At 42.6% G+C, this 14373-nt stretch overlaps 1 protein-coding gene across 1 annotated transcript in view; it reads left to right on the top strand.

Annotated features, from left to right (window-relative positions):
• Positions 1-2817, top strand: part of NFXL1 (nuclear transcription factor, X-box binding like 1) — a 102598-nt gene extending 99781 nt beyond the window's left edge. Inside the window, exon 23 of the mRNA XM_083167932.1 lies at positions 1017-2817. Within this exon, the coding sequence (XP_083024058.1) occupies positions 1017-1193 (177 nt within the window). The 3' untranslated portion in view covers positions 1194-2817. The remainder of the gene's footprint in view (positions 1-1016) is intronic.
• The last annotated feature ends 11556 nt before the right edge of the window (positions 2818-14373 follow it).

Below are 14373 nucleotides of genomic sequence, written 5' to 3'. Positions count from 1 at the left end.
AGGTCCACAGGTGGAGTTAATTATTTAACTTGTGATTCTGTGAGGAGACCTGCAAAACATACACTGCGTGGGGTAATGAGGACCGAGTTCCCTGACCACTGCATTGGACCAATTAGAAGACAGCTTTACATACTTGAGTCTGCTTGCAGATGTGGATGTAAAGTAGGGCTCTGCAGACTGCTTGTGGTGTCTTACAAATAAAATGTAATAAGTCATTTCAATTTTTGTTTCACAATCTCCTAACGCATCCCCGTTTACAGTGGCGTAACTATACATTTTGCTCCCCCTGCCAAAAAGTTTGTGGCTTTAGAGCTGCACTACTGCTACAGCGGAATTTACAATCTGCAGGGGCAGCAAACGGTAAGTCCAGAGAAGGTACAAATGGCAGGAAGTAAAGCCCACTATTGCAATTGTAAACAGCAGCTTAATGTGGACGTGCTGCCTGAGGAATTGGTAAGCACAGCTGGCTGGCTGGCAGAGCCGGTATCAACACTGAGAACATATTGTAGTCTACAGTACGGCTGACACAGGTGAAAGCTGCAGGGAGAGAAGCATATAGCTGAGGGCAGCTACACATATAGAAGTGCTGCTTGGTTGCAGAAACAGACAATGAATCTAGAGCTGGACTATAGTATATGGTTTGCACTGTATCTAGGGCAAGAAACCATTTGCTAGGTCTGGGGGATAAGTCTAGACTCTTTCAGCCCTTTCCTTGCATCAGTTTATTTGTTATACAATCCAAGCCAGAGATGCCCACAGTACAGATGTGTCCACATACTGTACACTGATCCTTAAATTGTGCTGAGTAACTCCCTTTATTGCTCTACGGACTTTGCTACTTATATGCCTGAAAACAGCAACTCTCAGCACCTAGTGCACTAGAACTGGTGCAGTTCAGCTGGTGCAGTGCGCTCAGCACACATCGCCGCACCAGTCCCTTAGACTACTGATGGACAGAAGACAGAAAGGGGGCATACATAATATCTGCAATGTAATGTTTCCTCGCTATCTTATAGGCTGAACTGGAAGCATTTGAAAATCGACTTAAGGGAAAAAGACGGAAGAACAGGAAGAAGGATGAAGTGGAGGTTCAGCAATCTGTATGGCAGAAATATAAAAACTATATATTAATGCCAGTATGTGGTGTTGCCCTTGCTATATTCACACTGTATCTCACACAAGTCAATATATGATGAAATAATACGAGGCGCGTTTCATAGTGGAGTGGGGGATTCTCCGTTTTATTGGTTCACATCTGGCAGCGAGACTGTCATTGCTAATTAAGCTGCTCATTCGATACGAAGTGCTATATTCACCTTCTACTGTGTACATATACAGACGGGAGGATGATCCGAATTACCACCTTTGTGTATCTGTATTCGGTGTGCAGACACTGCGCTGCTGGTTTCTCCTTTTATACCTCCTGTACATTCAAGGTGATGTCTCAATGTTCTATAAACCTAATACAACCCTCCTTCCAGTACCCAACCCCTGTTATAATGAAACATCTAATTAACCATACCATGGATCCAGCACTGTAGAGAAATGCAGATATGTTTATGTCCCATTCAAAAGACAATATTGCAGGTTCAGTCTCCCTCATCCAAAAACCTATTTACGCCTTTGCTTTCTGATGGATCATTATACACAAACTTTGTCTAATTACAGTGTACATTTACTGACGGGTTATGTGTATATGAAACATAAATACATTCTTTGTGTAGACTTGAGTCCTATTCCTAAGATATCTCATTATATAATACTCCAAAGTGCGGAAACATCCAATATTCTAAAATACTTCTGGCCCGCAGCTTTTCTGATATGGGAGACTTAGGGGGGTATTCAATTTGGGGCTCGACTGCTGTGACCCAGTCCCATTCTCGGTCTGCTCGACTGAGAACATGCAGGCGGGATTCAATGTCCCACCTGCAGTGGGACGAGAAGGGGGTGTGGCCGGGAAGAGGCGAGCTGCAGGCGGCAGCTCGTCACTTCCCAGCCGTTCTCGGCAGAACACCCCCCTTAACCCATGTATTATATATATATGCATCGGGAAATGCTTTTATGGTATGTTATTGGTAACATAGCTGCCTTCATTAAAATAGAGTACCACTGGTATATGATGATTAAATTGATAATGTACAAAAGAAAGCAAAGGTACTTTGATTGATATATATAATATAGTGTGTTTTTGTATGTGTATATATACATATATCGCAAAGTGGAGATTTTGTTCATCATCCAGAACTCGTATACATTTTGTCATCGCTATATGTATATTTATTTTCTAGTTCCCATTGTGCAAATATTTAGAAACAACGTATTCTCTAGAAGGTCATTTAATTCCTTCACTTTATTGGTTGAACGACCGTTCTGCAAATCAGATTGTCCATAAATTGTGGTCCGTTAGAGACTGCTGCCTGGCCGCCCCAGTTCTCTCTTGTTTATTGGTTCATATATCGTTAAATCATTTGCAATACAGTCGCAAGCGAATTTAATAAGTTTGTAATGAACAGTTTAAGAATATGTCCGCATTTAACATTGATATTTTATGGTTTCATTTTGTAAAGAATTGCCCATGTTGATGAATGCAACTTTTCACCTTAATAAATTTTATAGTAGGTTTTTAGTTTTTTTGGGGTAGTTTTCGTAGATTAGACCTTTTAGTTGCCTTTTATGGAGCAGTGAGCATTGTAAGAAAAAGTGTGATAAATACATATAACTGATGTAATGTCTGTAACCATTATGTTATCTGAAATGCTGGAATTTTGAATTTATTTCGTAGCTGCCTGTAACAAAATAAAACATTCTTATGATAAACTAGGCGATGGAGTGTGTACTTTATACTTTGTACTTTATCAGCAACTTTATCAGCAACTTTATCAGCAACTTACTTTCCAGTATCTGAGACTTGTGCCACATGTGTTTCTGCACCTGCTAAGCTAACCTGTTGTTTGTCTGTTTTTTATCTTTTTAACATCCAATATCATTGCTGTATTCAGTCTTGTAAAGTACTAAAAATAACCCACAAATCTGACGGAACGCATCAGAAGACTACTTTGAGACTCCCATATCTATACAATACCCTTGAAGCCCCCCCATCCGCTAGTGCGAGTTATCTCACCTAGCAGCTCCGGAATGGCTGGAATGCATGCAATAAATCGTATGTGGTCCTTTTGTATACAATGTATCGTATGCGATCCCAATCGTGGCTGCGGGATCCCACAGATCCTTGTGGCAGCCTGTAAGATTTGTGAAGCAATGCATCACAATCGCAGGAAATGACACGCATACTTGTCATGCAATCTGTCACAACAATTTGACTCCATCGTATGAACAGTTCTCATATCGCTCTAGAGGATGTCGGCCTTTACCTCACTCATGATGGAATTTTTACATAAAAGATAAACTCAAGACTATTGCGTAGTGGGCAAAGTTGGAGCTGTCTTTACACAGATCAGTTTATCACACACAGATGTTCCTATATTAGTGTGTATGAAAATACATTTTCAAGCTTCGTTTCTGCCAATAAAATGTTATGTCAAATACAATAGTTTCCTGGTCCAAACAGAACAAGAACTGGACATCAGAGGACTGGAAAACCATGTATTTAGAGTCGGCATAACTGCATGGTGACTATCGGCCACTTTTATTCCTGTACATTTACAGTTCATGCAGATACATAGGGACTAACAGGTCATCTTATTCCTGCCTCATTACAGTTAGCAATATGGTGACTGACCTGCCAGATTATCCCTGTGCAATTATGGCCAGCACAAGTGCATGGGGACTAACAAGACAGATTATCTCCTGATGGCGGAAGAACTCTTCCATTGACATGGAGACAAACCATGTTGTGTTACTTCCGGTTTCGTCTTCAGCATCCTCAACGTCTTCTCGTGATTTTGCCCGGCCAGCAATCCACTGGGAGCTACCCACACTCCCCTCAGACATCAGCAATCATCTGCCATGCTCTGACATGGGTGGAGGAAGCCGTGGCATTAATCCTACAGGTGTTTGCGGGAAACCCGGTGACAGTACACAGCCGGTGGCCAGACAAATTGGGTCACCGCTCACTACTATTACGTTGCGCCTTAATTCGAGGACATTTACCACTCACTTCCACTCCACTCCACTCGTAAGTACTGTGGACATTTCAAATTGAGAGCAGGGTGGGTACTCATAAATGAAATGCCTAATCAAGGGGTATGGGAGATAAAAAAAAGTTTGGAAACAGCTGGCCTAATGCATTGGAGTTTATATTATTAGAGCTGATTATACAAACCTGTGATAATATCTTACTGCCAAGGCTGAAGTATTGGTGGCATCGGAGTACCAGCACGCATAAATAGCCTTATGGGAAAGGTATAGCTATAGGTAAAAGTCTGGTATTTGCTTCTTATGGTTCACCATAAGCATGTGGTAGATAAGTGTCAGTGCTATATGCTCTGGGATAATTTGCAATCATGGTTTCCTTTAATGAGAAAGTCTAATTGCAGTTGACCTACAGTATTTTAATGAGGATTTCCAAATAATGCTAAGTGATGGCTAAGAATTAATATTACTCCCTTATATATTCACTTTGGTGAAGAGTTGACTAATGATGGAAATAGGCAATACTGAAATTGTTGGCATATTGAGAAATGGGTACTTGTTTCCTAGCACGGCGCCAGCGATGGAAATTGTATCCATCGGGTCCCAAAAAATCGTGTCCATCGCATGCAACTAAATCGCTTGCGATGCGATCGACGCGATTTTACATTGGCCCCAATATTAAATGCCCCCCAGACCCCAATTTTCATTGTTTCCCTACCCTGATGGGTCAAATGGCCCCCCATTGTTAACGCCACCCCACGATGAACGCCAACCCGAAGCGTGGCGAGCGCAGCGGTACGCGTCCTCCGACCTTTTCATACCCCCACTATCCACGTCGGCGTGGAGTTGATTTTATAGTGTGGCGAGCCGACGCGCATTACTTCACATGTATTACGCGTCCCCTCGCGGGGCTAAGTGGCTCGCTGCGCTCGCCACACTCTATAAAATCAACTCCACGCCGACGTGGATAGTGGGGGTATGAAAAGGTCGTAGGACGCGTACCGCCGCCCCTCGCGGGCTCGCTGCGCTAGTCACGCTTCGGGTTGGCGTTCGTGGGGTGCCGTTAACAATGGGGGGGCATTTGTCATATAAATTAGCCATCAGGGTGGGTATACAATCAAAAATCGGGTCCAATGGCCCATTTAACATTGTTCCCTATGTAAAATCGGGTCCATATGTAAAATCGGGTCCATCGCATCGGTCGCATTGTATGCCATTATAATGGCATACAATGGACCCGATTTTACATAGGAATTTAACATTGAATACAATGCATTCAATGTTAAATCGCGTCGGTCGCGTCAGTCGCATGGCTTAACTTAAGGCATGCGATGGACTCGATTTTTTAATTGTCGGGAAAAGGCTAAAAATAGCCCTAAAATCGTGTCGCGTGCATGGCATAACTTAAGTTAAGGTAAGCGATCACCCACGACGGGCGCCGTGCTAGGAAACAAGTACCGAGAAATGTTTTATGCAGATAGGTTTATAATGCATTTTCACACTTTTGTAATAAAACTTCAATAAAATACTTGAGCGTCACCAAAGAGGAAGATTTAGTAAAATTCTAAAAAGAAAAAAGTTAATTCTATCAAATCAAAGGTGGGATCTGCTCTGTTGCTATTGGCGACTTGTCCATGTATCCACTCTCTAGAAGTCTAATACATCTCTCCCATGGTTTTACAAGCATCTCAGAGCACTATGATATCGCTCCGGCACTCAGGAATATTACTTCCTGAAGGGATAGATCTAATGAAGAAGAACATGCAGTAGATCAGGCATTCCCTACAACGGTCTCAACCTCAAGGTTTACCAACAGTGCAGGTTTTAGTGATATCCAAGCTTCAGCACAAATCAAAATAACTTGGGTACTAAATTAAGTTACCTATGCCCAAGCCAGGGTATCACATATACCCCTTTTCCACTAGCAAATTCTACCCGGGTTTTTGCTCGTGGACACGCACCGACACGGGTTTTTTGTCAGTGTGAACGTGTCCTTTTCACAAAACACGGGTAGAGAGACCAGGGAATTCTACCCTGGTATCTACCAGGGTAAAACACGGCAATGACACGGGTCTGTGCGCAGTGTAAACGCACATTACCCGTGTTTTAGATCCGGGTAACGCTCTGAGGCCGGTAATTGGTTCTTCAGGGGCACCAGAAGATGATGTCATCTGCTGGAGACGCGCTGGGAGACGTGTCCTCCTTTGGGTCCTCCAGCGCAGCAGTAGGTAGCAGAGTGTTATAAGCTGCATCAAGCTGTCCATGGCAGAATAGTACAGCAAAATACTGCAAAATGTCTGCAAGTCCAGCATAGACACAGCTACTCTCTCAGACTCCATTGCTGCAATGCTGTAAGAAGTCCCCACCCACCACCACCCCTCCCCTTTGTCCCCTTTGTGACTTCAAACTGGTTTGGACTGGAAAAAAGCTATGTCTTGTGGGCATTCTTGGGATTTTTCAAAGTTTACCCGGGTTTAGTGTAAAAGGCTCCGACACGGGTATAACACGGGTCTATGTGCAGTGTGAACAGTGTTTTTACCTGTGTCTTACACGGGTATGATCCGTGTTCAAAAACCCGTGTTTAACACGGGTTTCAGATGGAAAAGGGGTATCATGGTGCCCACATGGTGAGAAGTGTGCTAGCTGCGATTTGAGCTATACAATGTGTGCTATGCAATTTAAACTTCAATACTTTTACAACTTTGATGGAAGCTGCTCCTGGCGATAGAATCGCCAACCGGCGCTGTGCTCCATCCGACGGAAATGGCGCGCGTGCACGAGATGCTCGCGCACCCCATTCTGTCAGAGCCCGCAGCTCCCCCACTCACCCTACCCGTCTCCCTGAAGCGGAGACAGGCAGGGAAGCAACTCCCTGCCGCCGTGCTGACGGGGATGCGCAACCGCGTGAGACGCTTGCGCTTCCCCGTCAGATGGAGCTCCGCTGCGCCAGCTCAGGATATCTAACAGGCTGGCAGACAGGCACTCCATCTGTAGTACACAAATACCTGCCTGCACATACTATTTTGCCTTGCGATATGGACTACATGGGAGTGGGCATCGCAAGGCAAAATAAACATGGTGCAACTTGAACTAGACGCAATGTGATTTGAGCTATACAGTTTAAATTGCATGCGGGAATCATACTGTGTGTGGGCACCTTAGAACCTGCGCTGATAGTGTGCCGTGGGGACCAAGGTTAGGAATGCCTGTAGTAGAGTGCTGGTTCTCCTATGACCAATGTACTATGAACATTGCCTAATTTAATACATAAAACTGAAAAGGTGATGGCGTGGGGCATAGGGTGTGCACCTTTGGAAGAGGTATGATTCTGGCATTATCTTATGATTAAACCCAAACATTCACATATTATCTTATACACAGAAACGCAAATGGAACTGCATGACCCAATCATTTTCTTTTCTGTGCGAAAGGGGGGGATCTGACAGGGACCAGCAAAACAACTTGGTACATCAAAAATGGGAACAGTGTGTGTGGAAGTTATATGATGCGACTTTGCACCATTTAGCAATGCCTCCTCTACTCGCACTCGTCATTTCAGCAATTGGCTCCCTATTCTGCCTAATTCACTCGGAAGCGTCAGGATGCGGGATGAGTGCACTCTCTTCCCGGGGTGCGGAGGACTACCCTGAAAAATTGTGCGCAAATTCCTGAAGTGTATGTCTTATTGTCTCTATCTCTCACCATCTCAGGCTGGCATCAGCCATACCCACCCATCTCCCCTTCCAGGTAAATCAATAAGCATTAAATAATTAAATACAATTCCCTGGAAGTATTACTTGCTGCCAAACCAGGAGAGAGCCCTTACTCCAAGTATAGCCCTGACGCGGTAAATTGCAGCACACTCGCTTGTATCACTGCAGTATATAATGGCCCTGAATCTGTGTCGCAGGCAATGCCCATGTTCTTGTAATAGAGCAATTATTTGCAACTGCTTATGCTCAAAAATCTCTAGGGATCCCTAAGGTGCACAGAGTGTACGCGCACAGGTGCTGCTGTGATTGGCTTAGACTGTATCAGGAAGTTGTAGTCAAGATCTATGCAGACTGCCTGTGTTCCACCCAGAGAACACTGGTTAGCACAGATTGCCCACACGCACATTGCTTTTATGGCTATTGCTCTGCAACATTTCTGTAGCCCTCCTACAGCTGTTGTCTTGCCCTGAATACTGGCAGGATTGACATCTGAATGCATTTAAATAGCAAGAGCATCTGGGCCCCTGAGAATGAGGTAACCCCTGTGAAAGTAATTTTATTCCTGTCCTCTGTGATCCAAGTTCTTTGTCTAGCAATGGATGGGCCGCGTCTTGTTGGCACAAAAACTCGTAACATCTGAAATTAATTAATTCAAACAATCTAAGCACTGTATATAGTCCCTGCATGTCTAGAACCATTATATAAAATATGTAGCACGTATAGACCAATTATAACATAGGGTCTGATTCAGAGGCGGACACGTCCCATGCTGCGCAAGGTCTGATCTGCACATGCGCAGGACAAGCTTTGCATTGTCCCCATGTGATTGACAGACAGCGGTGTTGAGAGGTTGGGGATGAGGTGGAGGCAGCGGATATGTATCCTGTTTTCTTCCTGGTCTAGCAGCTTCCTGCCCTAGGAGTCCCCATATTCATTGGCTTACTCAGCTGGCCTTCTGTGCGGAACAACTCCTTTACTGAGACGTCTTCTTTATGCCCCTCCTAGAGATCGTACAGAATTCAGTGCTGCCTGCACAGTCCATCTCTGAATCAGACCCATAGTGTTTTAAAATTTAAAAAACCATGGCAAGAGTTAAGAATTACTCAAAAGATGGAATCTGGTTATGACGGAGTTCTCGTATAGGCAGAGCTTAGTGACTGTGCTGGTACAAGTGCATCCCATGCAGAGCTGGATTGCAAATGGCTCCACCCCCAGAAAATAATACAGCATAATAGTCCTCCCTGATAATAATACAGCTCATAAATCCCCCCCCCCATATATAATACCACACATAAGTCCTCCAAAGATAATAAAACAGCATAGAAGTCCCCACAGATAATAATATAGCATATAAATCGATATATTTCCAATTTGCAGCAACTAATCTACTAGAACCTAACCGCCATGTACAGTAAATTGCTTCTTTTTCAAACCTCTCAAAAAAACATCACCATATATCGCCAGTTTTTCTGCCTTGTAAAGGGTAAAACTGATTAAAATGTATTAAGGAAAACACTCACACAAGTTTCCCATTCATTTCAATGGGCAATACATTTCATTGGTTCCACAAAGCATAGAAATGAAGTAGCCATTGAAATAAATAAATTTTAAAATGATTACTACTGTGGAACTACAAGTCTCAGCAAGTATTGTAACTTATTTTTTAATGACATTTTGTCCTTGTACAACCTCAAATCCCAGTAACTGCTATCAATGCTAGCTAGCGCTTCTAGAAAGTAACCGCATGTCCGGTCAGCCAGGGCACACTGGAATAGCTTCACAATAATAATTGCTTTGTCCACTAGTTTCATTGCGATCACTGGGGCTGGAGGCCTGCATAGGCCCTTAATACGTGGCAAGCTGCCAGCATGCAAACATTGCTCGTGATAGGCGTTCTCCAGCATTACCAGCATTGCCCCTTCAAATAAAGGGGAAACACGGTGATTGTGCTCAGCAGAGTAAAATCACCTGAATTTAAAATAAATCCATTGTTAATAGTTTTTGGAGCAATTAACAAATTATGTCAATTTGTGGAGATTTTAACTTCTGTACAAAAATCAATGTTTTATAGATCTTCTACGATCTAATAGCTTTTTTTCTGAGGGATGATTAATAAAACTCTTGGCATAGCTACCGGTCTTGTTTTCTACAACAAAGTTGCTTCAGCATCCATACAGCCAAGAACTATTACAGCGTAACTGCGTTAGTGTCTCTTCAAATTCATCTCCTTAAGTATTTAGGATTAGATTGTTTTGCTTGGACGTCCTCCACCCACAGTGGAGAGAGAAGCTAGACAGAAACATTAATATGTAGGGGATTTACAATGGAAAATCATCTGTAAATACAAAGTAATACTGACTATGTGATGAGTGTCTGTCCCTATGAGATTTTTTTCTAAGGACAACTACAAAGCATAATAAAGCATAACAAAAAATCGATTCAAAAACTACATACAGATGTTACTGGAGCTTATTCCGTCTGATCTGACCACATATCTATGTAAATGTGAGATTACGCATTTCCAGCTCTTAGGTTGGATACTTTCAGTAACTTCAGATGTCTTAAAGGAGTGTTGACCTTAAAATAAATTACGGGATACATACATTAAGCCAACCACTGAAGGTGAACAGGGCTTAGGTCGATAGGCCAAAGGTCGACAGGGTCGAAAGATCAACACAAGCATTAGAATGATAATGGGAAGGTCGAAAGTCAAAGGGTCGACACGAGTTTTGCGCTTGGAAAAAAACCAACACAGCCGCCATTTCATACCCTACCATCCACTAGGCCGTGGAGGGAGAATATAATAGTGTGCTGATCATAGCAATACATAGTGCCCAAAGCATTGTGAGCACAGCGAGCCATGTATGGGGACGCTGTGCACTGATACGGTGTCCATGGCGACATTTTGCTTCTTATGAGTACAGTCTAAAGGTCATTGTATACATTATGTTTTATCGTTTTGTGCATTAAATGAAGTTTGTGTACATTGCGCCATCAGAAAGTAAAGGTCTTAGAATTTTGGGTATGGGAGGACTTTTTAACCCATAGCAACCTCCCATGTGAAATAGAACTCCCATCTCAGTAAATTTCCCCCTAAGGGGCAATTTACTAAAGCTTCATTTCTCTATTGCACCCTAGACAATGATAGGCAGAATGTGATTGGGTGCTATCAGTTTTAAAAAGCTTTAGCAAATGTATCCCTAAGAATATGGAGAGTCAAAATAATTCTGATACACTCTACAATGAACATGGAGTGAAAGTGAGGTTCTTGGCACGTTTGGCCAAATATGTATGCCGACCAACTACAGTACATCAATGTGAACCCCATCAGATGGGTCCCTAATGCTTGGTTCACATTTTAGAGCACATCTGCTTTCATGATGACCATGCGGCAAATTCAGATAAGCACAAATAAGCACTTACCTACGGCCACTCAATGGGGTGTATTCTATGCGGCCCCGAAAACAAGTGATCCTCACTGTTTAACCCCCGTGCCGACCGCTCACCCTATTCAATGCTCCGGGGAAATCCTCCCTGTCAGATGACAGCGAGGATTCCCCCAAACAGAGAGGCTTGTGGCTAATGCAGGGAGCCCGCTGCATTTAGCCACTAGCCACGCTGTTTTAGCGCCGCACATGCCATTTCCCCCTCGTTCCAAATATCTAGCGAGGGGGGAAACGGCATATGGCAGCGGGTCAGTTGAACACTGACCCTGTGAGCTGTGACAGCGAGCATACAGCCCTGCTCCCTGTCACAGCTCGCAGAAAACATTTAATACACCCCAATGTGTTGTCCTGATGTCACAGCTGGGCGAGCATTTGAATTTACCCGCCCAGTGTACAGACGGTCAGCAATATATAAGGAATGTTTAGCTGGGTACAGACTGGCAATATATCTGCAGATATATATCGGCTGTTGGCTCTACTGCACAGCTGGTGCAGTTTTTGACTTACATGATCACAGACATATCGTGTGAACACCGTCTGTACCCAGCTGAACATACATTATGCTAACACTTTATATCCATTTATCAAGGAATTGCCATAATAGGGCCCATTTGAATATGTGCACAGCAATGCAGGAACCTGTGCTGATTAAAATATCAAATGTATCTGTCAAGTCTAACAGCATTAACTTCATTCAATATCTATTGATTACACTTAAGCTTTATAATATAATTACTTTAGCTTTCATAAAATCTCATATTTTCTTACAGTGATTATTTACATAACTAGTTTTATTTTCTTTAAATGCTTAAACAGTGCAATACCTGGGTTGCGGCTTAAGCACCTTCACAGAGCCGGCCCTAGCCAATTTGAAGCGCTAGACAAAAATTTGTCTGGTGGCCATACTGTAGCCAGTCCACCCCTGACCCATTGCACCTAACCCCATATATAATATGTTCTGTAAGAGCCAGAACTTCAATACATCTGCATTAATTCACAACTTCACTCGGTGCCTGCAACTACCGACAGGTGCGGTCATATACACCACACACACAGGACTCGGACAGAAGATACTCCACTCTGTATCGCTAGTTCAACGTGTCAATGCTCGTAACACATTGTCATATTTAAATACACAAAACACCCCCAGTGCACGCTGCATGTCCGCTCCCGGTACCTCCTGCCACACCGGAAATTTGGAGACATCATTACATAGCACTCAAACAGGCACCTAGCAACCATGATATATATATAAACAATATCACACTAATACATAATAAAACGGGGAAGTATAAATCCATCAAGATCTTACTATTCTTATAGTCCTATCTACTATCTAGTTTTGTGTTGTTTGCTGATGGCTTTAAACTGCCCCATTTTATACAGCATGCACTGGCTGTGTTTTGTGCATTTAAGGTTTATGTTTATTGTATGTTTGTATACCAGATGGCAATGTGTTACGAGCATTGAAACTTTGAACTAGCGATACAGAATGGAGCGTTATCCATTCCTAGCCTTGTTATGTCGCATGTGTGTGGGAGATTTTATATACAGTATATATATATATATATATATATATATATATATATATATATATATATATATATATATATATATATATATATATATATATTATACACGAAACATCGGCACTCACCTTTCCTAGTTTTGGGGTGCCCTATGGCTTCTGACCATATTGTTTCAACAGAAATTGTAGGGGCTCTGCACTCACTAAATTAACTGATGTTAATAAATAGTGAAGGTTTAGTTCATGAATTGATCAATGCATTTAAGCCTGCAGCCCCCTTCACGGGACCCCACTTTTATGCAGGTCCTAACACTATTGCTGGCTATGTGTATGGTAGCCATTTTGAGCAATAGTGTTAGGACCTGCAGAAAAGTGGGGTCCCGTGAAGGGAGCTGCAGGCTTAAATGCATTGATCAATTCATGAACTAAATTGATGGAGGTCTGCTTGATGTGCTTAGCGACTTAACGGTCTGGGGCCAGTGGCGTAGCTAAATACATGTGGGCCCCATAGCAAAAGTTTGTAAGGGCCCCTATTTATCACCTAATGCTGAAAAATGTATACAGCACACAATTCTTTGACAGGCAAAGTGGGCCCCTTTCAGCTCTGGGCCCCATAGCAGCTGCACCCCCTGCACCTATGGTAGTTATGCCCTTGTCTGGGGCCACTAGACAGCCAGCAGCTTCCACACAGGTGTAGTGAAGTATTAATCGCGCTCATTTTGCTCCTCCTACTTTTTTTAGTGCCGCCCACGTGAGTCCACTTCTACAATTTTTTTCAGGGCAACTTTCAGTTCTCAATCTGCCCCTGCCAGCAACCAAGTTAAGGAAATGTATTTTTTGAGCAATGGCTGGTTTACTTTTTTGGGCACCCGGTTGCACCTCTTTTCTTCAAATAGACCTAGACAATGTTTGCTATCCCAAATTGATCCCAACCTTCATTTATATCATCCACTCATTCCTTATTCTGGTACTGATAATTATTATTGATAATTAATATTAAATGACTATTGTGTGATTGCGCCATACTACTCTACAATAAAGCTGGGTATTGATTTCCTCACCTTGTCACAGGCTTGTATTCATCTCTAGTATTGCATCACATGGATCTGGTTATGTCTATAAGAATAATATCCAACATTGTTTCCCATCACAATTTAATAAAAATGTCTTACACTGTCCCTGCAGAGAAATAATATAATATCTACTCAATGGCATACATAACACAATTCTATTACATTCTAGACACACCTACACATTACCCACATTCAAAATGACCTGACTAATTCATAGATACCTTCAATACAGCTATAGAGCATATATGATAGTAGTAATATAATTGACCCCTGTATTCAGCCACCCAAACAAAGGAAGACGTGCTGGGATCTGATCACTACAGAAACAAATCAGAATCAAGACAAACATTTCCAAAGACAAATCATAAAATCTTGTGTTGGCTCTGGAAACGAAACTCTCAATGGAGCGTGTTTCATTTACAGTAACAATTACCGTGGTGACATTTTCATGAAATCCTTTTACTTACGGTACATGAATGGAACTCAGGACCTATAAAATATCTTATAAACTCATAAACTTC

This window comes from Crinia signifera, chromosome 1 (genome assembly GCF_055691185.1).
Source record: "Crinia signifera chromosome 1, ASM5569118v1, whole genome shotgun sequence".
NCBI classification, from domain to species: Eukaryota; Metazoa; Chordata; class Amphibia; order Anura; family Myobatrachidae; genus Crinia; species Crinia signifera.
This window is presented reverse-complemented; position numbering and strand designations above follow the sequence as displayed.